This window comes from Papaver somniferum, chromosome 10 (assembly GCF_003573695.1).
Source record: "Papaver somniferum cultivar HN1 chromosome 10, ASM357369v1, whole genome shotgun sequence".
Classification (NCBI taxonomy): domain Eukaryota; kingdom Viridiplantae; phylum Streptophyta; class Magnoliopsida; order Ranunculales; family Papaveraceae; genus Papaver; species Papaver somniferum.
Window position 1 is genome coordinate 24137983 of NC_039367.1, and position 24213 is coordinate 24162195.

At 35.3% G+C, this 24213-nt stretch overlaps 4 protein-coding genes across 6 annotated transcripts; 2 read left to right on the plus strand and 2 right to left on the minus strand.

Moving 5' to 3' along the window:
- The first annotated feature begins 450 nt into the window (after window positions 1–450).
- On the plus strand, window positions 451–3215 carry LOC113315210 (pentatricopeptide repeat-containing protein At1g77405-like). Its single transcript, XM_026563517.1, has 2 exons — window positions 451–2123; window positions 3084–3215. Exon 1 carries the CDS (start codon window positions 516–518, stop codon window positions 1974–1976), a length of 1461 nt encoding a protein of 486 aa, XP_026419302.1. The 5' UTR covers window positions 451–515; the 3' UTR covers window positions 1977–2123; window positions 3084–3215.
- On the plus strand, window positions 2731–4419 carry LOC113315213 (thaumatin-like protein). The gene is made up of 3 exons (XM_026563521.1): window positions 2731–2928; window positions 3084–3382; window positions 3799–4419. Exons 1-3 carry the CDS (start codon window positions 2859–2861, stop codon window positions 4219–4221), a joined length of 792 nt encoding a protein of 263 aa, XP_026419306.1. The 5' UTR covers window positions 2731–2858; the 3' UTR covers window positions 4222–4419.
- Window positions 4420–4476: 57 nt separating this feature from the next.
- Window positions 4477–11272, minus strand: LOC113315211 (U11/U12 small nuclear ribonucleoprotein 31 kDa protein-like). Of its 3 annotated transcripts, XM_026563520.1 has the most exons (5): window positions 10306–11272; window positions 7224–8830; window positions 6410–6555; window positions 5293–5487; window positions 4477–5151 (listed from the first exon to the last, which is right to left on the minus strand). In XM_026563520.1, exon 1 carries the CDS (start codon window positions 11106–11108, stop codon window positions 10344–10346), a length of 765 nt encoding a protein of 254 aa, XP_026419305.1. In that variant the 5' UTR covers window positions 11109–11272; the 3' UTR covers window positions 4477–5151; window positions 5293–5487; window positions 6410–6555; window positions 7224–8830; window positions 10306–10343. The 3 variants fall into 3 exon arrangements, with proteins under 3 accessions (XP_026419305.1, XP_026419304.1, XP_026419303.1); XM_026563519.1 differs by lacking the exon at window positions 10306–11272 and having other exon boundaries at window positions 7224–7409; XM_026563518.1 differs by lacking the exons at window positions 7224–8830; window positions 10306–11272 and having other exon boundaries at window positions 6410–6708.
- Window positions 11273–16375: 5103 nt separating this feature from the next.
- On the minus strand, window positions 16376–17559 carry LOC113317360. The gene is made up of 2 exons (XM_026565483.1): window positions 16576–17559; window positions 16376–16484 (listed from the first exon to the last, which is right to left on the minus strand). The coding sequence occupies exons 1-2, from the start codon at window positions 17483–17485 to the stop codon at window positions 16432–16434; spliced, it is 963 nt and encodes a 320-aa protein (XP_026421268.1). The 5' UTR covers window positions 17486–17559; the 3' UTR covers window positions 16376–16431.
- Between the last annotated feature and the right edge of the window lie 6654 nt (window positions 17560–24213).

Below are 24213 nucleotides of genomic sequence, written 5' to 3' on the forward strand. Positions count from 1 at the left end.
ACCCTTTATTATATTCTCTATGTTAGAGACATAAACTCAATTATGAGGATAACCAAACAACATAAATATGAGTAAAATAGTTAAAAGCTATCTTGAAGTTGTCACTCCACGTATCTAATAGTACAAGGAAAAGGTAATATTTTGCCTATATAATATGTACGGAGGGAATTGGGTCCAAGAGCATAGCTCAATGATATCCCATCAACTCCAGTAAGGAAGACGTCAGAGATTCGATCCCCAACGTGGTAGAGGTTTGTATCTAATTAGTTGTATAGAGGAGTTTGGGGGTTGGCTTGATTTGGGTAGGGACCTGGTCCAGCTTTAGCCTATCAAAAAAAAATATATGTATACGTACGGAGGGAATAGGGTACATAACTTTTTTAATAATATTCGGACTTGACAAAAAAATAAATAGAAAAAATACCGAATCTACTTCGAACCCAACCTGATTCTGTCAGTACTGCATAAATGAGCATACAACACTTCCAGGAGTAAAACCTTTCCAGTGAACAAAAATGGCGATGATTTATTATTCACTGCTGAGAAAAACAAAAACCTTCATTTTCTTTCGATCTCACCATCAGCTTCAGTTTCATACTTCTTCAATATCCTCATCTTCTTCTTCCACCCAAACTCAAAAACCCCTATTCTCATCACCCTCCACACAGAACCACTCTTCATCTCTTATTGTCAACCAAATCCTCACTGCAATACTTGAAAACAGATCATTCGATTCAGAACTATCTTCTTCGTTCCCTAATCCCCAATGGACAGTTGGAACTGTGTGTGAAGTTTTAAGATCAATACCCAGATATTTCTTTCAGAGTTGTGAATCAATAGGTAGACAAAAAGGGTTTAGACACAGGACACCTCTGAAGCAGAGAATCCTTAAACAAGAATCTGAGCACATTGAGAAAGGTATTCATGTTCTTGGTCCTGGTGCTTATAGAGATCCCATGAAAGTTAAACTAGGTTTAGATAAAGCATTAGAGTTTTATTACTGGGTTGAAACTCAATTTGGGTTTTCTCATACTGAAATTACTTGCAGAGAAATGAGTATTGTGTTAGCTAAAGGTAATAGATTGAATGTATTATGGGATTTTTTGAAAGAAATGGAAAGGAAAAGTAATGGGTTGCTTGTGACGACTACTACTGTAACTTGTTTGATAAAAGTTCTAGGAGAAGAAGGTTTAGTTAATGAGGCGTTAGCGGCTTTCTATCGAATGAAACAGTTACATTGTAGACCTGATGTTTATGCTTATAATACGATAATTGGTGCTCTTTGCCGAGTTGGGAAGTTTAGAAAGGCAAGATTTTTGTTGGAACAGATGGAATTGCCGGGTTTTAGGTGTCCTCCTGATACTTTTACATATACCATTTTTATTAGTTTCTATTGCAAGTATAGTTTGCAGACTAGTTGTAAGAAAGCAATTAGGAGACGGCTTTGGGAGGCCAATCATATGTTTCGGCATATGATTTTTAAGGGTTTTACTCCTGATGTTGTAACTTATAATTGTTTGATTGATGGTTGTTGTAAAACATACAGAATCGAAAGAGCATTGGAGCTATTTGATGATATGTTGAAAAAGTGTTGTGTTCCAAATAGGATTACTTATAACTCTTTCATCAGATATTACAGTGCTGTTAATGAGATTGACAAGGCTGTTGAAATGATGCGTAAAATGAAGTTGATGAATCACGGAAAACCCACTACAAGTTCCTACACACCCATCATTCATGCTCTGTGTGAAGCTGGAAGGGTGTTGGAAGCACGAGATTTTCTTGTTGAGTTGGTTGATGGAGGTTCTTTTCCTAGAGAATATACAGCAAAATTAGTTCGTGATGCCCTGAAATCAACAGGTGAAACTGTGTTTGAAGATGAGCTGTGGAGAAAGATTGAGGAAGGGATCAAGATTAGGTATAACCAAGTGATGCAGGTGAAACCGATGATGAAACAGATACTACCTTCAGCATAAGGGGGATGAGCTAGTTTGTATACGAGTATGAGCAAAATGCCTGTCTACAGAATAAAACCTTCAATTCTTAGCTTTGAAGGCAGCATTTTGTTGTTTTTTCTGAAAGCCACTTCAACTCAAACACAAGTGACTTGTTCTTGAACGCAGGTAATTTTTCCATTAACTATGTATATTGATTGATAGAAAATCATTATACATACGTGAAATTTTGTATTTCCCTCTTTTCATCAGTATCTGTGTACAAGGATTTTCTTAGAAGGATGATCTATTGATGTTATAAGCTTTCTTCATCCCCACCTCTATATTAGTTTGTCTTCATTACATTACAAGTCACTATCCATATATTCTTTTATTCTTTAGGTATTAACTTTCCCAGCTTAGTGGCCAACAGATTAGACACGATCCCTGCTGGTATAATACCAGGCACCCATTTCTTTAAATTCCGCAGTGGGCATACATTTCTTATATTGATGAAAAATTTATCGATAAGTGAAATTAGGTATGTTGGGTTACAAAAATAGATAAAAGAAAAGACTGATCAGATATTAGTATTCTATGGTGGTTCTCTGGGTCCTACATAAAAGTAACTCACACTTGATTCATTTTTTTTTCCATTCGTCATATAACTTCATCCACCTTGGGTTTTAAATTGCTATTAGAACTTTACACTTTTCTTCATCCTATCATCTTGAATTTTCATCCAATGCAGGATATCCTGACAGAAAACATGTTGTCTCTTAACTTATCTCTAAAGATTACATATCATAAAAACTTGAATTGTAATCCAAGAAAAACATATCACCATTAAGATTTGACTATTTAAAACTTTCATCTATAAAAGACCCACCTATAATCTTAACTTTCTCTCCCGGACTGACCTGGATGAAAATGAAGAAGCTAAATCAATTCTCTTCATTGTTGCTCTTTCTGATATCCAATCTTCTATTTCCTGGTAACTTCATATGATATGTATAAAGATTTCTGTAATTGCAGTTTTTTTAATTCTATAAGCAACTGTTTTCAATTTCAATTTTCAACAGGTATAATTAGTTTCGCTTATATTGTTTTCAACTTTTGGCATCTTACTCTGCAAAAATGATGTTACAGGCCATGCGGAAGGAAACCCAGTCACATTCTTGGTGCGCAACAAATGTCCTTTCCCTTTATGGCCAGCAACTGCCTCAAATGCAGGGCATCCAGTGATAGCTGATGGTGGTTTCTTTCTTCCCTCAGGACAGGCAAAGCACATCCAAGCTCCCCCAACATGGAATGGTCGGATATGGGCAAGAACTGGGTGTGACTTCACTTCTGCCTCCAACACGAAACCTTGTTGTGAAACTGGTGACTGTGGAGGAAAAATTGCTTGTAATGGGAACATAGGACTCCCCCCTGCCACCCTTGTGCAGGTAAATCACCAAGTGAAACGAGCTAATTGTTAGTCTTTATAGCATTCTACTTTGTTTTTCCATTTGCAGAAAGTACCCATCAAGAAGCTATAACTTGGTAATATTTATAAATGGTCTTTGTTCTGTCTTACATTGATATTTGTTGGTGTTTAAACCAATAGGATTCAGAGATGCATCTTTTAATAACATTCTACTTTATTTTTCCATTTGTAGAAAGTACCCGTCGAGAAGCTATAACTTGGTAATGTTTATAAATGGTCTTTGTTCTGTTTTACACTGATATTTGTCAGTGTCTAAACCAGCTTTCTGGTATAATTTAAGTTGAATGCTGATTGGGAATCTTTCATTAGTGAGCCTCATAGATGCCATTGATTTCGCCACTAGATTACGTTTCTTAACTAAGGAATTTCTTACAGGTTTCACTACAACCAGATACGAGCAAACCAAGTTTCTATGATATAAGTTTGGTGGACGGGTACAACGTCCCAATTTCTGTCTCTGCGAAATCAAAGGCTTCCAACTGTTACATTGGAGGATGCTTGAAAGACCTCAACAAACTTTGCCCACAAGAGCTTCAAGTGTTGAATGGTGATGGACAGGTGGTAGCTTGCAAAAGTGCGTGTTCGGCGTTCAATCACGACATGTTCTGTTGCAGGAATGCTTATGGAAACCCTGACAAATGCAAACCAAATATGTATTCCAGCATGTTTAAAGAAGTTTGCCCATCTTACTACAGTTACGCTTTCGACTCGCCTCCACCATTGGTAAGCTGTACTGCTGATGCGTTTATCATAACTTTCTGCCCTAACAAATGGGGTTCTGAACACATTTCACTTTAGATATCGAAGGATAGGGTTTCATACCCGACCTGCATTGATCTGCAAGCGATTTATTGAAGTTGAGTTCTACTATAACTATCATTTGTTGTATTTTATGTTTTCGTCATGTGTTGAATACTACTATCATTCAGTGTAACTTACATGTTACACCAGTTGTTTCATTTTAGTGCAACTTACATGTTACACCAGTTGACTAGACAACTCTTTCATTGATGGTAATAGGCAAAAGACTTGAAGCTTAAAAGCAACATCCAATAGATGGGAAATTCACATGTATTAGCTCCTACCAAACAATAAATTACCATCTTATTATGCTGACAATGACAGTAACTGATAAATCTATTCAAATACAACAAAAAATCCTAATCAGTTGAATTTCTTGCAATCCCTTCTAATTTCTCCTTCATTCCCAGTCTTAACACCAACTCTTCCCAATTTCACCATGGCTTTTGCAAATTCCTGAAAGAACAATTCTTGGTCTTGGGAGTACCTATAAACTAATTTACGAGAGAGACCATTTTCACCAAAAGCCAATACGTGGTCCGTCAAGAGCAACCCTTTCCTTTCTCGCAAGCTCTTAAAAAACTTATTATCAAACACAAACTCAGAGTTCTGATCAAGTGCTTCAGCAACGTTTCTGTCTATCTTCGGAAACGGACAGCTAAGAATTACCTTGTCTCTTATTGTAGAGCTCAATGTGGTGTCGTTGTGGAAGATACGACTAGCAAATTCTATACAATGTGTGAAACCTATTGTGTGTGCCCCAGATAATGTGACGAGATCGGCAGTTGATAGCCCAATCGATTCGAATCCACGGATGAGAGTTGTTATGTTTTCGTCAGACTTTGGCATGAGTAGTTGAGCTTCTGTTGCATTGGAGATGAGTCCATCTCTTCTCCCTTTCTCAACCTCCCAGTGCGGACCTTCCCACTGTGCACAACAAATAAATCCACAGTCAAATCCTTTAACATCTTTGCCACGCCAATTTTGCCTTTAACTAATGTTGGGCAAGTTGCAACATAAAACTGAATCAACGTTTTTTATTAGCATTATAAGATGCAGATAACTTACCCAGTGTACGGCATCGCGTGCCAAGATAGCAAGGATATCCGAGCATGAGACTACCCCGGGACATTCTTTTTCTAATGCTGCCTTAGCCTTGTCAACAATGTCAAATGCATCTCCAGCTAAAGAAAGGTTGATAGATGTGTTTCTCTCAGAATTGTTGTCATCCGTTGGTAAGATCAAAACAGAACCATCACAACCCTACAAAAAAAAAGTACTGAATTTGTAAGTTTCACTTTTACAAGTTAGAATAAGTTGAAAAGATGCCATTGATCATTCAACTCGGTTCACATCACAGATCAATATCAACATCTATAACATCATTCAATTCAAATGAAATATTTATTCCTGTAAGCTCCGCTACTGCCACTGACTGTTTTACTTCGTCTACAATGGTGTATATGGGTTTAATAATCTTAGGTCTTGATACAATATCTCTTTCGTTCATGAAAATTTCTTTGTGAATTTAAATTACAGTCTCGGGGATTTCTGTGGATCACTTATACATGCAAGCAGACTTTCTATGGACACTATACTGGAAGGAACCCACCACAATTGTGCAGTATATTAAGAACTAATTCGAACAATATTATTGAAACCAAATATATTATAACTTCTGTTGGCATATAATGTGACTGAAAAAATAATGTGCCCAAATGACAAATTGGTCTTTGAATCTCAGAAAACAAGAGCTGATTATCTTCTAAGGAAGAATGAAAAGATAACCAGAAATGCAACATCTAGGTGGAATAATGTCAAAAGTGGCAGAAAGACGTTCAGATTTGCAAATCACAACAACAAACAAAACGAAACGCATGCCAAATTCCAATTGTCATCCCACATGGATTAGGACAACCATGCATCACATTAACTGCAGAAACATTACCACGCAACTAGATCAGTCTGAATTCACTACAATCACATCTACCAACAGAGTAACCAAGGGAAAAGAAAAACAAAATTAGGGTGGACATTAAAAGCAGGAAGTTAATAAAAAAAAATCTCAAGAAATCCATAATTTGGCCATAGTTGATCATAATATAGAGTTTCTGAAACAAGTTGATAAACATGAAGCTGAAATGTTGTGAAAGAGAAATAGAGAAATACATATATGTATATATACCTGAACATAGCAGTCATGGAAGAACAGCCTAAGAGTCCCCGGTATGGTGATGTTGAGAGGAATTGGTGACATCTTCTTCACTAGTACTTCATGTATAATATCCTCAACTCGAGGACATGATTCATCATAAAAGCCCACTGAAAGAGCTGATGAAGAAACAGAATTCACAAATGAGAGTGAACAAATATTGAACAAAACAAACACTATGATCATAATCACACGACCCATTCTTTCTCTCTGTGTGTATATCTCTCTCAAGTGGTTGTGCATACCTTCACAATAAGGTCATCAAATTTATAGCATTTGTTCACAAGAAACCAATGGAAGAAATAAAAAAAGAGTGTATCTAAAAAATGATAAAAATCAAGTTGAAAAAGCAAAAAGAATGCCAGAGAATATGCACATAAAAGGATAGAAAAATTAATGATTTTGGAACCATTTCACCATCTATCAATTGTTTGGTTTAGGTTTTCCATTAGGCATTAACTGTTGCTTACTCAGAATGCAAGTCCATTTGTAGATTAGAGAGTGCGAAGATATGCGAAGTGATTGTGACAGACAGTAGTGCAAGTCCAATTCACAACAGTTGGCATTGTAATTGACGTGGGGGGTGTGCATTTCTGGTAAGTAACTAGGTGAAGCTTTTGAATTTGTTGATACAATTCACAAATGTGGTAGTCACAGCTTTGAATGATTCATTAAACCAAACTCAAAGCCCTAACATCATTTTTTTCAAGAAACCATAACTTCAATGTTAAGATTAAACCAAAAATAGACAAAATAGACAAATGATGTGTGGGTTAGAAGAAGTTACCTGTTTTGACGATCCATCATCTCTATTGAAGCCTTTTTCTCTCGTTTTTTCAACTTTATGGGTGAAAAAAACCCAATTATATCACTGGGTTGTTTTCATTCTTCCATCAATGGTACCAAATCAACGTACACGATAGTATTTTCACTCAATCTCTCTGTTTTCTCTCCATTTTTTGTTTCTCTCCATTTTCAATCGGTTCTTCTCGATGGAAACAAGACAACTACACTCACCCAAGTTTAAATCTGTCATGTGATGTGTGACCCGGTAACAAGTGTGAGTCAACTGGGGAATCGGTATATAAATAGGTGCAACCAGGACTCACAAGTCCCCGCTTTCAATATTAGTTACTAGCTTGTACTAACTCTTACTAATGCCAATAAACAATGCAGATTCAGTTTTGTTGCATCCATTTTAGTTTTCTGTCTTGTAATCAATTTTTTGATAGTTACATGGAATTCTAAATGACAAACTTCTATGATACTATCAAGGCATCAAATTTGTTGTATGTTGGTCAACCGACCGGGAGTCCGGGACTGGGTTTAGTTACAGTTCAGATGAGCGTGATCTTCGTCAAAACGAAGAGAATGATTTATATGATTTCTTACAGGTATCCCTTCTGAGTTCTGATAAAGTTGCACTTGATTTGAAAGATTTCACATGTACATCTTTCGGTGTCATTTTAGCAAACCATTCCGACCTTCACAAGTTTATTACCCAGTTTTCCATCTTTGTTAGTACTCAATGTAACTTTGTGCTATGTCTTACTGGGCATTTTTCGTCAAAGCATCCACAATTTCAAAAGAATGATTTTTACATCACCGGAGAGTCATACGCTGGACACTACATTCCAGCATTTGCCTCTACAGTTAACAAAGGCAACAAGAATAAAGAAGGAATTCTTATAAACTTACAGGGAGTATTTGAATTGAGTGATGTTTCTGCCTCCCTTTCTCACTTATTTTTTCCAGTACTATGACATAAGGAAGCAATGTGTAGGGAGCACCTGTTATGATTTTTTCAACTTGGAAAATTTCTGAATCTGAAATCTGTCAGGCAAGCTCTTGGAGTTGGCAACAGAACTTATCTCATGCAGCCCTACTGTGTACTCCGAAATACAAACTGACTGGATGAAGAAGCTAGCAGTTGGTATCCCAGCTCTTCTTAATTACGGCATCCAGTTTCTAGCTTATGACGGGGAGTATGACTTGATATGCAACTGGTTTGGTAAGTGTCCTTCTGTGCTGAACTCAAAATTCCAATTTTTATGCATATTGAGTTACGTCATGTTTCCTCTGTCCTTGTTTTCCCAAAAGTGGCTTTCAGTTGGAAAAGTATCACATTACTGAGTAACATATCTCAAATTTGAACAGGGAGCTCAAACCTGGGTTCACGCAATGGAATGGTCCGGTAGACAAGACTTTGGTCGAGCAGCCAACGTTTCATTCGTAGTTGACAGTGCCGAAGCAGGGAATTGAAGAATCATGGTCCTCTTAGCTTCCTTAAGGTTCATGATGCTGGTCACATGGTTCCAATGGATCAACCCAAGGCTGCATTAGAGATGTTAAAAAGATGGACTCCAGGTAAATTGACTGCAGAAGCTGCTGCACCTGGCCAAACACAAAATCATCATCACTTGATCCCATCTGTGTTGTAAATATGCCCTCATATTTTTAACATTTTTCCTATCAAAATGGAATATCAAAAAAGTTATACGCTGTATTCAAAAGGCTACACTCATACAAACACTGAGGTATTATTGTGTTTATACATCCTGATTCATTCACTGCAGGTTTAATTCTTGGTTTATAAAAGAAAACAACCTACTCATAATGTGCGTAATTGGCTAAATTTCCCATTTTAAGGACCATTGAACTGTGCTGCAGTAAATATAGCGCACGAAACGCGCAAAGGTGTGTAAGAAACTCCGAGAGTGAAGGCAACCTTTGTACTTCACTAAATTTTGAATAAAGGGTACTAAGTGTACGGTTTCCACCGCTTCCCCAATAATGGCCTTACTTGTTTCGGATGATTAACATTTGTTCCTTCTTTTAGTACCCCCTGAAACAGCTACAACAAAATCACCACCATTATTTCTGACAAAAACCCATAACCTAAAATCCCAGGAGTGCCTCTGGATGCACCATCACAGCAAAGAACAAGATGGTGTTCTCTAGGCAGACTAAAAAACATTGAACTATTCCTTAAGAACTCTTCTACATTTCATGCCAAACTAACTTGAAGGTCGTAAGGAGAATTAAACATCTTTCCTTTCGTTCTAATTTCACAATCTCCAGTGAACTTAAGAATCCTTCTTTTCATAACCTTCACATTAGCACTAGCCTTTTCAAACACTATTTTGTTTCTTAGAAACCATAATAACTCCATCATAGCAATAGTTGCAGCAGTAAGCCAAAGGAATTGGTACTATTACATAACTCCATATAGGGAACTATTACATTCTTAAGTCTGGTGTTCGATATATGCACAGAAGGGAGTGTTTTAATAGAAAAGTTAAGATGGTATCAGTTATAGCTAGTGATAATGGTGGCAGTTAAGGACTGAGAGGGTCAAAGAGATGCGGATAGCGGTAAAGAATTGCAAAAGTGATGTACAAACAACACTACACTAGTATATCCAAAGATCTACAACCTCATGACAAATTATTTGTGAAGGTGTTGATTTTAACCCAAAAACCATTAACTTGAGGCAATAAACATAATTCAAAGAAATGGGCAACTGGAATGCATTCCAACCAACACCTTTTATTTCTACAATAGGCTTGCTACCACTGAGCTTAACAGGATGAACAACCAAAATTACAGATATTGAAGTATATCAAAGTCGAACCGCAAATTAAACAAGTAAAATACAAAAAAAAAAAATTGTTTTAAGCTAGTTAATGCACTAGAAAACCTATTTAAGCCCGTCATTCTTCAAACTTGCTTGACCTTTTCCTAGTACTTTCAGAACCAAAATATGAAAGTTATGCAAGTTTTCTAGTATACCAGTGGACAACATATATCAAAGTTATACTGAAATACAAAGCTAATTAAAACAAATTGCACTTTGCATCCAAAAATACCTTTAAATGCTTTCAATTCCCAAACCCCGCAGCCAGAACTAATCATCATCACCACTTTCATCACTAAAATAAGTCGATTTCTTCGCTCTCTTAGCTTTCTTCTCCACTAACCCCATCTCCTCCTCTTTCTTCAATCTCTCCTCGACATCTCTAGTATCAACAACAGATGCCCAATTATCATCTTCAAACCTCTCACCACCACTCCCCCAATCCTCATCCTCCTCCCCACCACCACCATTCCCCAATCTCAAAAACCCATTCCCACCACCGCCACCACCCCTCACCCTCTTGGGCACAGGTCTCTCTCTATTCCCCAATTGATTCTTAGGGCATTCATAACTCAAATGCCCATCTTCACCACATTCATAACACTTAGTCTTATCTTTATACACCTTCTTCTTGATAAACTCTGCTGCTCTTCCATTATCACTAGCAATCTTCACATTCAAAGTTCGCTTATTCAGAATTTTACCTTGCATCTCTTTCACAGCTTTATTTGCATCTTCTTTAGAAACGAACAATACAAATGCAACACCACGGCTTTGTCTTGAATTACGGTCTTTCAGCACTGTGACTTTGGCTACTTTACCAAATGTGGAGAAGATTGTGAATAAGTCGGAGTTTGTTAAAGTGTAATCTAGGTTGGATACATAGACTGTTGATTTTGATGGGGCTAAGCCTCCGCTGCCGGATTTCTGGGGTTTTGATTGGGGATTTGAAGTGGAGGAGGAAGGGGTTCCGGTGGAGGAGTACCGGTAGTAGATTGTTTCGTCTTCATCGCTATCGCTGTGATGTTTCACCATTCCTTCTTCTGTTTCTCTGTAGGTCAGGTAATTTTTATTTTTAGTTGGGGAATAAGAAAGGGATTTTGAGAAGTGATTTAGGTAGCGTTTGGCTAAACTGGACTTATGAATATGATTTCTTTTATAACAAAAATTAGTTAAAAGTTAAAAGCAAAAATTAGTTTCGGTAATACTTGGAACGAAATCTAGAATCAAAAGTTTGGATTGTGAAAGACAGTAGTGCAAGTCCAATTCGCCACAGTTAGCATTGTAATTGACGTGGGGGGTGTGCATTTCCTTCTCTTTTTGTGAAGCATGAATTTATTAAACTACTAGGAGATTGTTACAAGAGGGTATATAATACTCAAAAATTCATTAAATACTGTTTGTATGATAAGCCAATAATTAGCAGCAACATGATGTTTGTATGATAAGCCAATAATTAGCAGCAACATGATGTTGGAACGGTATAGCAGTTTCCGAATCGGAATTGCATCGGAGGTGGATGTTGGAGTCGAAAGGCCTTGGATCAGTATTTTCCACAGGAAAAGATTAATTTGGAGGCGGGTGTGCATTTGTGGTAAGTAACTAGGTGAAGCTTTTGAATTCGTTGATAGAATTCACATATGTACTCAGTAAGTAATTAATCAAAAAAAAAATCTGATTAAATTGTTGGTAGCTACAAAATTCAAGAGCTCATTTAATGTTGGAAAATTGACAGTAAAACAGGATGAAGAAAAGAATGTTGTAATAGGGTTCAAGGTTCTAATGAAAGATTATTTTCGATAATTATTCGACCCTTTCCCAATTGAATTGGCGAGTATAAACAGGTCAATGAATATCGCCGTCAGGATACTTGAAGCCCCACAACAATGTTAGATTCAAAGCTTGTACGAACTTGATCCAATCAGGAACACACTGGTTTTGTTTTTGATGATGCTTGTAAGAAAGAAAACAGAGAGAGTTGAGATGTGTTTTTGAGTGAAAACAAGTCTCTTATTTAAAGAGAAAATCACACCCTTTGGAGATGACTCTTCATCTCTACAGGCATCTTTTCAGAGTGAACAGGCGCATCTCTTCCTTCAATGTGTCCATTGGTGAAACGAGATTTCTGTTCAGTTTTCTAACTGACAATAGAAACCCTAGAACAGAGAATTTCCAACGAGACGCTGTCTCGCACTCTGCAGGGGGCCCTTGCCTCTAGACCCCCAGCGACCTGACCGGACAGGTCGAACCCCAGGAACAGCCTAAATGCCTACAATTCAACAGTTTGTTGAAAATATCCAACATTTAAGGCATTAAGAAAAGACGAAAGTCTTGTGGGTGCAAAACTGGGACATTTTAAATTTTAATTCACTTGTTCATAATAATAAGAAGAAAAATAAAACAAGGCTTAATGAAAAACACCACTTAGCCGTCATCCACCAGCTTGCACTTGGGAATTACATATGCATCTATGGGATCTACACCATGACTCCAATGAGAAATAATGTCATTGAAGACGCACTTGGGAATTACATATGCATCTACGGGATCTACACCATGACTCCAATGAGAAATAATGTCATTGAAGACGCAAACCAAGTTCCTGCAAAAGAGAAAAAGGAAACAAAACCGTGATCAGTCATCAAAATTGGAAACAGATAAAAGAAAATACTCTCTATTTCTGGAAAACAGATACTATCATTTTTCAACCTATTTTTAGGCTAAAATGAAAAATAAATAATATCCCTTATCCAAAAACGAAAATAATATATTGTCTATATACATTGAGCAACATACCAAATACATTGCAAGTATATCTTAGTGATGCAGGTAAAAAACTTACTCATATGCCATGGAAGAATTTTTCATCCGTCATTTCTCATAGAAGCCAAAGCATAACAATCAGAGGTACATGGCAGAACAAATAGCGTTTTTCACTATGGAAATTGCGACCAAAATGAATATAATAGGTTTCTTTGGGTCCCGCGATTAATTTTATTAATCTAAAGTTTTTTTTTTATAAACCAGGAACCTTTTCATTAATGAAAATTCGAGGTTACAATGAGTTTAAGATCAAAAATAATAGAATACAAAGTAACAAAAACATACCGTAAAAGTACAATACCGAGAAATACGACAAGAGAAAGAGAAGGATTACCGGAGTAAGACAAATACAAGTATAAATAAGATCTGATTAAATCGGAAGAATGATGGTTTTTCTCGGAATTAACTTCCAACCATTTAGTTTGTTTTTCTTCTATAGAAATATGTGCTCACAAAGTAGAAGTGATTTGCTCAAATCTCTTGTAACTATTGATGAAGCTTTCGTCGTCAAAAAGATCTCCTATGGAGATTCCGTCGCCGGATAAGTTGATGATGAAGATTCCGTCGTCGAAGACAACCAAGATGAAGATTTCGTCGTTGGAGAGTATCACTATTGATCTTAAAACCCAACCCAATAACCAAAAATCGCCATTAAAGCGAGGATAAACCTCAAAAGAGTAGATAAAACCACCATAATGGTGTAGATAAGTAAGAAACGTGATAAAAACTACACTAGACTACTAGCTAACATAGAAAGCAATGAATAAAGAAGAAATCTACTCAGATCTAGTCTAAAGATGGACTAGATCTGAACAGAGAGGGGTTGTGTTTTGATGGTTTTGTTAGAGAAGAAAAAGTGGGAGAGAGGAGGAGAGAGAAAAAACAAATATCAGTTACCATAATGGGATGGACTGTTAATCTGAAGTTATAACAGTCCGGCCCCACCAAAGAGTTTATTGATAAAGTAAATAATAAATAGGGAATTTTGATAAAGTGACCCAGTTTTGAATTAAGGTAAAAAAAAGTGCCCCGCATTTTTGCACTTTTCTAAAATGCCCCGTTTTTTTCAAATAACGCTTTACATCCCGTTAAATGCAAGGTGGCAGTTATCTCACCTGTTAAAAGTCATATTTACCCTTGAACTATGTCGTGAACAATGAACCCTAACCCCTAACCCTGAACAATATCGTGAACCATGAACCATGAACAACGAAGCCTGAACTATGAACTCTAAACCCCTAACCCTGAACCCTGAACTATATCGTGAACCATGAACCCATAATCATGAACTTTGAACCCTTAACCCTGAACCTTAAACCCCTAACCCTGAACCCTAAATCCATGAACCGAGCTCGACGAACCTGAAAAAAATGAAGTAGAAGATAAACGTGACAAGTAAAGGGTAAATAAGTAAAAAATTGGATGGAAAACTAAATTAGATGGAAAAGTTAACAGTGGAGGCAGTTTTGAAAAGTTGAAAAAAATGGGGGCAATTTATTAAACCGAAATTGAGAATGGGGCAATTTATCAATATTCCCTAATAAATATAAAGAGTTAATAATTAAAAGTGAAGAAGGAATATAATATGCAGAATATATTGTGAAAGAATTGGGCGGATAAGCATTGGACGCGTGTGCATCTTTTCTTCATCCTCACTAAGCTAACCAATAAATTTACCTGATTAAATTGGGGCCTATGCCATTTAATTGGGCTTACGGATTTTTTCATCAACCCCATAAAAAATGATAAGGGGTGTCTAAGTTTGGTGAAACTACCATTTTATCCTCTATCAAATATTAATACTACTAATTTGTCCCCATCAAATCCTAATCATAAAATTAAAAACTAAAATCAAAATCAAAATCATAAAACTAAAATCATAAAATTAAAAACTAAAATAAAAATCAAATTCATTTCCATCTCCACTACTACTGATTCTTCTTTTTTTCTTCTCAACCCAATATAAACTAGGTTTTAGTAACATAAAATGGCTCAAAAATTGAAAATTTTGAAATCAAATTTTTCTGGTTTATCAGAATCGGTTAACGTTAATGTATGTGATCCAATTGCAAATAGAAACGATTTATGTTCATGCCCACAAAGACCGATTGTCCTTGATATGTTTTCTGGTTCGAGAAATTTGAACCAGAATCGGATTACATTAGCACTTATAAAAACCAATTGTTGATGTATAATGTTAGAATCGGATTTTATATGTGTGTCGAGTAAACCGATTGTTGTTCTCAATTTTTCTGTATCTTTTTTTCGTTAGAATCAGATTACATGAGCATTCTTATAAACCGATTCCTGTTGTGCAATGTCAGGATCGGTTTTTACATATGTATCGTGTAAACCGATACTGGTTAACCCATTTTTTTCAGTTAATACTCGATCATAAAATGAGTATGAAATCATACTCGATTTCATTTCATTAACTCGGGTATAGAATGAATTTTAATTTTTTTTGATGTTTAACAACACATAATTCACAAATAAAAAAGAAAAAATTTACCCACAATCGGTTTACGTTCATGCCAATATAAACCGATTATGGATAATCGGTTGATTTTCATGTCCATATAAACCGATTCTGGGTAGAAGCTAGTTTCAAAAAATCTTTATATGTTTTTGAGGTTACAATCGGTATATGTTTTTGACAACATATACCGATTCTGAGTTGGTGTTCTTCAAAATATTTCAAATTTTCAAATTTTTTCATGTTCAGATGATTAATTAACACAAGTTAATTTCACATCTAATACTATACTTTACCACTAATCACCCGAATTAACACTAATTAATCAGAGGTAAATTAGCCATTAAGAAAATAGTTGGTTAAGGGGTTTCTATGAATTACTTCTTAATGACCCTATTTTATCATGTAGCTATAGGTCCCAATTAAATGACATAGACCCCAATTAAACCAAGTAAATTTATTGGTTTACTCACTCGTTTTTCATGGTTGTTGAGTCCATAGATTGTAACCAACTTTGAATAGCCTAGTTGACCGTGGTTGGATCTCATGTTAGGGGTTGGACTCTCATGCTAGAGGACAAAGGCTGAGTCACGTGTTAATCGTATCAAAATGGAAAAGAAAAAGGAAAAGAAAAGAAAAATTGTTGTTGTTGATGCAATGATTCCTGAATTTAGTTTCTCATTATCCGTTGGTAGCTACAAAATTTGAGAACTCACTGTAAAATAGTAATAGCGCATTTCGATACGAATATGTTTTTGACTTCTGATTCTCCAAAAGTCGAAGTCCGAAGCAAAATTATTTTGCTTCATAAAAAGTTAACTTTTCGACTTTTAGATGTAGTTTTGAAATCTGACGGCCAAACTAATTTCTGATTTTTTGATTTCTAGAAATCGGAAAGCTATTTCAAATAGCCTACAAGGCAATAAGAAAAGAAGAACGTTTTGTGGCTGCAAAACAAGAGGAAAAAAAAAACAAGAAGCATCGTACAAACACCACTCAATCGTAATCCACCAGAGCTTGCACTTGGGAATTACATATGCCGATATGCGTCTACGAGATCTAAAACAGGACTCCAGTGAGAAACAATGTCAATGAAGATGCTAACCAAGTTCCTGCAAAAGAAACAGCAAACAAATCATTAATTGATGATTAGAACGCGTAACTGACTAAAATATATCTTAGTGATGCAAGTAAAAAACTTACTCATATGCCATGGAAGAATCTTTTGTCCGTCATTTCTCATAGAAGCCGAAGCATAACAATCAGAGGTACTATTTACTCCACCAACACAGCTACATATGAAAGCGTTATAAGTTCCGGTATACCCACAAACTCCATTACTTTTCTCACAAATACTACAAGCACTAGGAAAATCATTTTTGACACTGAATCTATATTTAAGACCAATACCGTACTTCCATCCCTGCGGGTTGGAATCTTTCCCGTTAAAACTATAAATCGAAGCATAAGAACTACATTCCAACTTCTGCAAATCTATTTCATAAGCTGGTCCTAAATCAAGTGGTGTGTAAATGCAACAAGTAGAGATTGGTAGATTCAGTCTACTAATTGTTGGACATGAATATAAGAGACTACATATCGGTCCGCTTTCGCGGTCACAGAGCGGAACGATATTACCACTGCCGGCAGTGGTACTGTTAGTGCCATTTCCGTTAAGACTAGTTCTTGAAGTGTAAAGTGGGGAAGAAGCTATTGAACAATCAAGAAGAGCAAAAACATTACTATCAAGAAACGTTAACGGTGCATCCCAGTCTAAACCGAAACCTTTACTAGGTTGAGAAGATGAACAAGTTGACATCGACGGATCTTGAATATAAATGGTGAGATTGGTATAATCGATACTAGTAATGGTGTAAGTTCCGGTATGGGTGTTGAGCATGAGTTTTTTTTGCGCGCGATCACATGTTACGAACTTTTGAAATCTTGGATCGCCGCAGCCTTGTCCACTACCAAATGGGTACTTAAGTTTTTGATCTCCACATAGTTTTTCACAAGTTTGTGATGAGATTAGTGACGGACAAAGGGTTATGAAGATGAAGCAAAGATTCAGAGAAATGGAAGGAAATCTTGTAATAAAGTGGAGAGACTTCATTTTTTTGTTCTTTCTACTAGTGGGTGTGTGTTTGATAAAGAAGGCAAATGGAGATGAACTATGAACTTGATAATATGTGCTATATATTGGTATGATGAGCAAGTGTAACTTGCTATACTGATGTATTCAACGAGTATATAACCTTGGCCGACATGCATAATCTCCGGGGGTAAAAGAAGTAAATTACTGAATTGAAGATTGAGCTTAAGTTATGACATTTTAAATCTTACCTTTTTGAAGGGAGAGTACCATGTGCTTTGGTTTTATGGGGATGAGATTTTGTTAGTCTTGGTGGTGATTTCTTCCCTTGATTTCATTTTGCATTGATTAGAAACTTAAAGATGCTTTGATTTCATAAATGCAGAACCGTCCGTTCTTACATTCTATTAATTGACTATTTTTCCGTTGTCGCGCAGCTCCCGCTCAAGTGTCAGTGTCTAAAAACACTGTCTCGAATTTTTGAATTTTCACGTTTCAATTTTCATCACGGTGACCTGCAAAGTGCCGCAGTTCCTGATGGGCTGAAAGATCCTGAAAAAGGAAACAGCAAAAATGCAACATGCAGATGTAGAACATTGTTTTGTTTTATATGGGTCTGGTCTGGTGAACCACGGGAATTTAGGAACCTCGTGTACTGGATTTGGCGCATTGCATATATAGTGGGTCTTTTTCGAGATCAAGTTAAGAGGCCTAGTTGCTTTCTGTATGATTGACAAATTTAATTTGGTGTACGTCGGAGACTTCAATTTACAACTTAGTGAATTTTTGGTTGCGGCTCAGTATAGTTCATCTGAATTCTGAAGTACTACTTTTTTTGTTATGAATAATGCCAGTTACATTTACCCGATTATAGAAACGGTTCATGTTCATGCCCACAAAGACCGATTACTTTGGATGTGTTTTCTGTTTCGAGAAAATTGAACCAGAATCGGCATATGTTAGTGCCCACATAGCCCGATTCTGGTATGGAAGAGATAACCGTTTTCTTTTTTGTATGTTTTTTTTGTTAGAATCGGATTATATGTATGTCCATATAACCCGATTGTACAACCTTTGAATCCATAACCGTTATGCCCATAATCGGATTATTTAAGAGTCCACATGAACCGATTGTTATTGATGTTCTTCAAAATCGGTAGATATGGTACACCTACATAAATCGATTCTGGGTTGATGTGATGAACATCAAGCACAATCGGTTTATGATAATGCACACATCAACTGATTCATTAACAATGTTTGAATTTTTGCACAAATCTTGAAATTTTTTTATATTATAGACCATGAAAATATGAATTGAACGCAAAAGGAATGAGATCATTCCGACATCGGACGAAGAAGTTATGAGCAAAACAGTTTCATGAAATGCCCAAATTTACAATCGGTTTATGTGGGCATTAACATAAACTGATTATGGCGGAAAAAAATCACAGAAAAACTTTTAAATTTTACAATCGATTTATGTTCTAAGCCTTATAACGGATTCTGGTTTGATTTTTTTAAATTTTTTTTTCATGTTTTGATGATGAATCAAGATTAGTTTATTTCTAATTTAATTTGACTAAACATCAATTAATCACCCGATTAACACTAATTAATCAGTGGTAAATTAGCCATTATGTAAAATAGTTGGATAAGGGGTTGTCATTTTTACTTTTTAATGACCTTTTTTCTCATGTAGTCATGGGCCCCAATTTAGGGAGGAAATAAAATTGGGCTTGGGTTTTCCTGGTTATTTGGAAAATTAGGCTTTGAGGTTTGAAATGAACTCAAAGTCCAAAAGAAGAAGACGAGCGTCACCGCACACTCTTTTTTGAAGCAAAACTACAGATCCTGTACGCTTTACTCAATAAACGGTTTTATCCGCATCCGTAGAGTGGCAGGGGCGATAAGGCTAATTGCAGCTAACCCCATTTGAGTTCCAAACTACATAGCTTGTATAAGTGGGTCGATAATAAAGATAAACGGGTTGGGATTCGAGGCACTGACCTCCCATTCCTATGCCTACAACTGAACCATCATTCTATGTAATGGCTCTAAAAATAGTAGGAATTACTATTTAGTCCAATTTTTCATGACCCAGTTAATGGCTAGTCCACCCACGAAAAACATTTACTCGTTAGTCCAAAAACATGTTTTTGGACTAGATTATTTACTCGCTAGTCCAAAAACTTTGTGGAGATTATAAAGTGTATTTTCTAAATGCCTAAAACACCCTTACAGATCTAATTAGTATCAACACATTGAATATTACTAGTAATATGTTACTACATACTAATAGTATCAATATGGTCATACTACATATCAATATGTACTATATTAATAGTAAAAAGAATATATTACTCGTAAATTAAGTAACTACTCTACTATACTAGTAGTAACATGTGTACTAGTAGACTAGTTTACTAGTAGTAACTAGTACTATACTAGTAGTACTAATAGTAACTAGTATTATACTAGTATACTAGTATACTAGTAACATATTAATATGTAATATCAATATATAACATACTACATATTAATATGACACTACATATTACATATGTTACTAGTTACTACATATTACTAGTTACATATGTTACTACATATTACATATGTATACTAGTTACATATGTTACTACATATTACATATGTATACTAGTATACTAGTAAACTAGTATTAAGTAACTACTCTACTATACTAGTAGTAACATGTGTACTAGTAGACTAGTTTACTAGTAGTAACTAGTACTATACTAGTAGTACTAATAGTAACTAGTATTATACTAGTAAACTAGTAACATATTAATATGTAATATCAATATATAACATACTACATACTAATATGACACTACATATTAATATGTAGTGTCAATATATAACATACTACATATTAATATGTAGTATCAATATTAATATGTAATATCAATATATAACATACCACATATTAATAATGTTACTACATATTAATATGTAGTGCCAATATATAACATACTACATATTAATATGTAGTATCAGTATATAACATATTGATACTAGTAACATATGTTACTACATACTACATTTGTTCTATATATGTTACTACATATTTTACTACATACTACATATTAATACTAGTATACTAGTAGTTACTAGTATACTAGTATACTACTAGTTATTAGTTACTACATATTACATATGTTACTAGTTACTACATATTACTAGTTACATATGTTACTACATATTACATATGTATACTAGTTACATATGTTACTACATATTACATATGTATACTAGTATACTAGTAAACTAGTATTAATACTAGTATATATGTTACTACATATTACATATGTTACTAACATACATAGTATATTATTTGTTAGGGTTAGTAGAGTAATTTTACTCTTTTCAAATCTTTTTTGGACTAGGGAGTAAATGTTGTCTCCCGCTGGACTAGCCACTAATCCGGATCGGGTTTAGTGGACTAAACAGGAAATCTCTCCTAAAAATAAGATATTTTTTTAGTGAACAAGATATATATTTCGTTAGAAGACCAAGACTTTGAAAGAGTCTGTGTTACAAAATAAGTAGAGCCATCTAATATGGATGTTTGGCCACCCTCCCGATATTAGATATCTTTACTGATAAGTTATGTTGAATACAAGTTGGAGGGGTAATCTCCCAACCTAAAACTGAATTTAAAGTCTCCTGACAAAAATAAAACCCAAAAATTGGTGCATTTCCTTGCTATCCTATTTACTTCATCCAAAATAGCTTTGTTGCGGAAATAAATGTCTGAATTCTTTCTTTGGAAATAATTGAATAAGCTTTCACAATATCTGATTTTGTAGCATACAGGTACGCATACTGTGCTATATTCAATCAATGGTTAATTGTTCTAAACTCCATATCTTAATCATTGAAACGCTCTTGGAAGATGGGAATAGATGTCTCACACAAACTATTAGCTTCAAAGCAATTTTCAAGTGATCAATAGATCAATACGAAACATTCTGAATCTACATCAAATGACTGTCTCACACAAATAATGTAAGATGTTACCAGGCGATTTTCACATGATCATCTTTTGACTTTCGTCAAGAATATAAGATGAACTTGGTTAAATTGAAAGCTTACACTCATCTCGAAATATCAAATGTGTATAATATAAAGTCTATATAGCTGTACGACTTTTGTCTCAATATGGATAGAATAGAAATAGACTTCTGAGTGATAGATGAGTTCAAGTCTTTACATACTTTTTGTTGATGAAGTTCCACAAGATCCCCTTAGTAGTTCTTCGTCTTCAATCGATGTACGTCGTGAAGTCTAATGCTCAACTACACAGTTTATCCTAATCCGAGACATAGCTATAAGTAGACTAGAAATCAAGAGTTATAGATTTGGAAACTAAACTTGACAACAAGCTTGAGATAGCAACGCTTGCGAGTTTGACCGACCAGTGCTCTAACACAAACATCTTACAGGGAAGAGGAAATTGGTATGAAAGACTATCCATTATGCTATTTGTTGGTGATTATGGAAAGAACGGAATGAGAGAGTTTTGGGGATTAGGAATTAAGGAAGCGACAAAAGTTTTTGATCTTATCAAGCAAATTGTATTGTATGGTATTGTGGTTCTGATACGTTTAAATTTGTTACTCCTAGTCTCATTCGAAGTAATTGGGAGACTCTCATGAATGAGTAATAATCTTTGTGTTTGTAAGTTTTTCCTCTTTAATATAACCTTTTCTTCGACGAAAGAAGTTGATGTGGCAATTAGCACATTGATTTGAAAAGAATCACAACTTCAAACTCATTTTTAGATTAAGTATATGAGATCATATCTAATCTTAAGTCGGATATGACAATGTTAAGCAACTCCTATAATATATTTTTAACATTTAGTATGGATTCATACCAAGACCAAAATCAAATGTTTATCGGGTATTTGTCTAACAAATAACTTAATGAATTTTTAAGATAGTTATAATAAATTTAATAAAACTAATCAAAATTTTACATTTATACATTAAATATTTGACAACATTATAAAATTTATCGTAAAAATCCTCTATTTCTTAGGAAACATTCACTAACAAATTATGCAACTAATGTTACGTATCTTCACGAGGAAAAATAAATACATTAAAACTATCATTACATATTTGAAAGTTGTGCTGCTGGAGATTACCCAAGGGTAAATTTACATAATCTTAAGTTTCCCATATAATTAGGAACTACACTTAATACGCTTCCTCACTCCAATGAATATGCTTGTACATATCAAAAATAACTTTACAGATGAAACCACATAAAAATCGCTCTTTTGCATGATTTTTTTGGTATGAAAACCATCAAGTGGTATGATGATTTTCAAGTTTCCTTATGATAGACACATTTTTGTGTTTGATTTGTCCTCAATGTTCCGTTTTGTGAGTACTCGATTTTGTACTTATTATGGTTTTTTGTGTCTTTGTAGGTATTTTTTTTTGGAAATAAATATTGTTGGAAAATTCGGCTCGAAAATTTGCTCGGAGCACCCCCAGGAGGAAAATTGCTATACGGACCCCACTTTTGCTAAGGAGCACCCTGGGCTATATACATCCCAAATTCATTCTCATCACCCACCTGCTAAGGGCACCCCTACTCTGGATAGCGGCACTTCCTTCTTCTTCCACGTTTAAACAGAATTTGGCGGGAAATTTGTCTTTGCACCTGCGATATTTTGTGGAGCAGAATTGGACGTGATTTTATGTGATTTTTTCACGGGATTGGTTTGCAAATAACCTGTTTCACTTAAACAGGGAAGGTAATTGATTCATGCACGTAAATAATGGAAGAAATCATCACACAGAGGAAGAAATATTTTCTCTGATATTTTGTTTTAATTTCCGGGTAATTTTGGGAAGTTTGTTCGTTGATACAACATGTTCGTTGCTGTCATAGAAGAATAAGGAATGTGTTGGAACATATTATCCAGAGAAAACAGCGTGACAAGACAAGAATGGAAAGAAAATTTCTCGAGAATATTTTCATTCACTGCCGAATAAAGAGAGATTACTGTGAGTTATTACAGAGATTTTTCTTCTCCTGTTGAGTATAAATATCACCCTGGGGTATCAGAGAAGAGGACGGAGAGTTTGGGAAGGCTTTGGAACATCACAGAGGAGAAACACGAACACCAGAGAAAATTGTTGTTGCTGCTGCTTGAAGAACACGAAGAACATTGACCCACAGAAGCATTCGTTTTCTCTACAGTATTTGTGACTGCTCAGCGACAGTCATAGAGCTACAACAATAGTGACACATCCTCTGTATCGCTCTTTTCAGTTTGTAACACTTATAAATGTTGCAAACCCGGTTATCATTGTTTCTCCCATTTCATTATTTGTACACCACCTTTCAGCAATAAAAAATGAATTTTGAGCGTGTTTTCCTAATGATGAGCTAAACCCAATCCTTGGGGCGACGGAGGAAGCCATTCTCTCAAGAATTATGTGGTAATATTAATTTAATAAATTTATGCAATATTTTTTTATGATTAATTTCATTGATAAAAATAAATTGAATGATTCTTGTTAATCAAATGTGTTTTCCCTTGATGATGCATGCTTAGTTTTTAGACTCTTGATGTGTTATACTTGCGACCAACATTTGATATTTTGGGAATTTGATTTTGGCAATGCTTTACTGATCATGCTGCTTTGAAGTATCTTCTTTCCAAGAAGGATACTAAACCTAGATTGATTAGATGGATCCTATTGTTG

What these genes read in the sequence shown, in the direction of transcription:
- LOC113315210 (XM_026563517.1), top strand. Translation starts at nt 516, where the DNA reads ATGGCGATGATTTATTATTCACTGCTGAGAAAAACAAAAACCTTCATT.
- LOC113315213 (XM_026563521.1), top strand. Translation starts at nt 2,859, where the DNA reads ATGAAAATGAAGAAGCTAAATCAATTCTCTTCATTGTTGCTCTTTCTG. An exon ending in ATCCAATCTTCTATTTCCTG is followed by an intron (nt 2,929 to 3,083) that starts GTAACTTCATAT and finishes ATGATGTTACAG; the next exon opens with GCCATGCGGAAGGAAACCCA. An exon ending in CCCCTGCCACCCTTGTGCAG is followed by an intron (nt 3,383 to 3,798) that starts GTAAATCACCAA and finishes AATTTCTTACAG; the next exon opens with GTTTCACTACAACCAGATAC.
- LOC113315211 (XM_026563518.1), bottom strand. Translation starts at nt 6,679, where the DNA reads ATGCACAACCACTTGAGAGAGATATACACACAGAGAGAAAGAATGGGT. An exon ending in TCCATGACTGCTATGTTCAG is followed by an intron (nt 5,488 to 6,409) that starts GTATATATACAT and finishes TTTTTTTTGTAG; the next exon opens with GGTTGTGATGGTTCTGTTTT. An exon ending in CACGCGATGCCGTACACTGG is followed by an intron (nt 5,152 to 5,292) that starts GTAAGTTATCTG and finishes TGTTGTGCACAG; the next exon opens with TGGGAAGGTCCGCACTGGGA.
- LOC113317360 (XM_026565483.1), bottom strand. Translation starts at nt 17,485, where the DNA reads ATGAAGTCTCTCCACTTTATTACAAGATTTCCTTCCATTTCTCTGAAT. An exon ending in GATTCTTCCATGGCATATGA is followed by an intron (nt 16,485 to 16,575) that starts GTAAGTTTTTTA and finishes TTTCTTTTGCAG; the next exon opens with GAACTTGGTTAGCATCTTCA.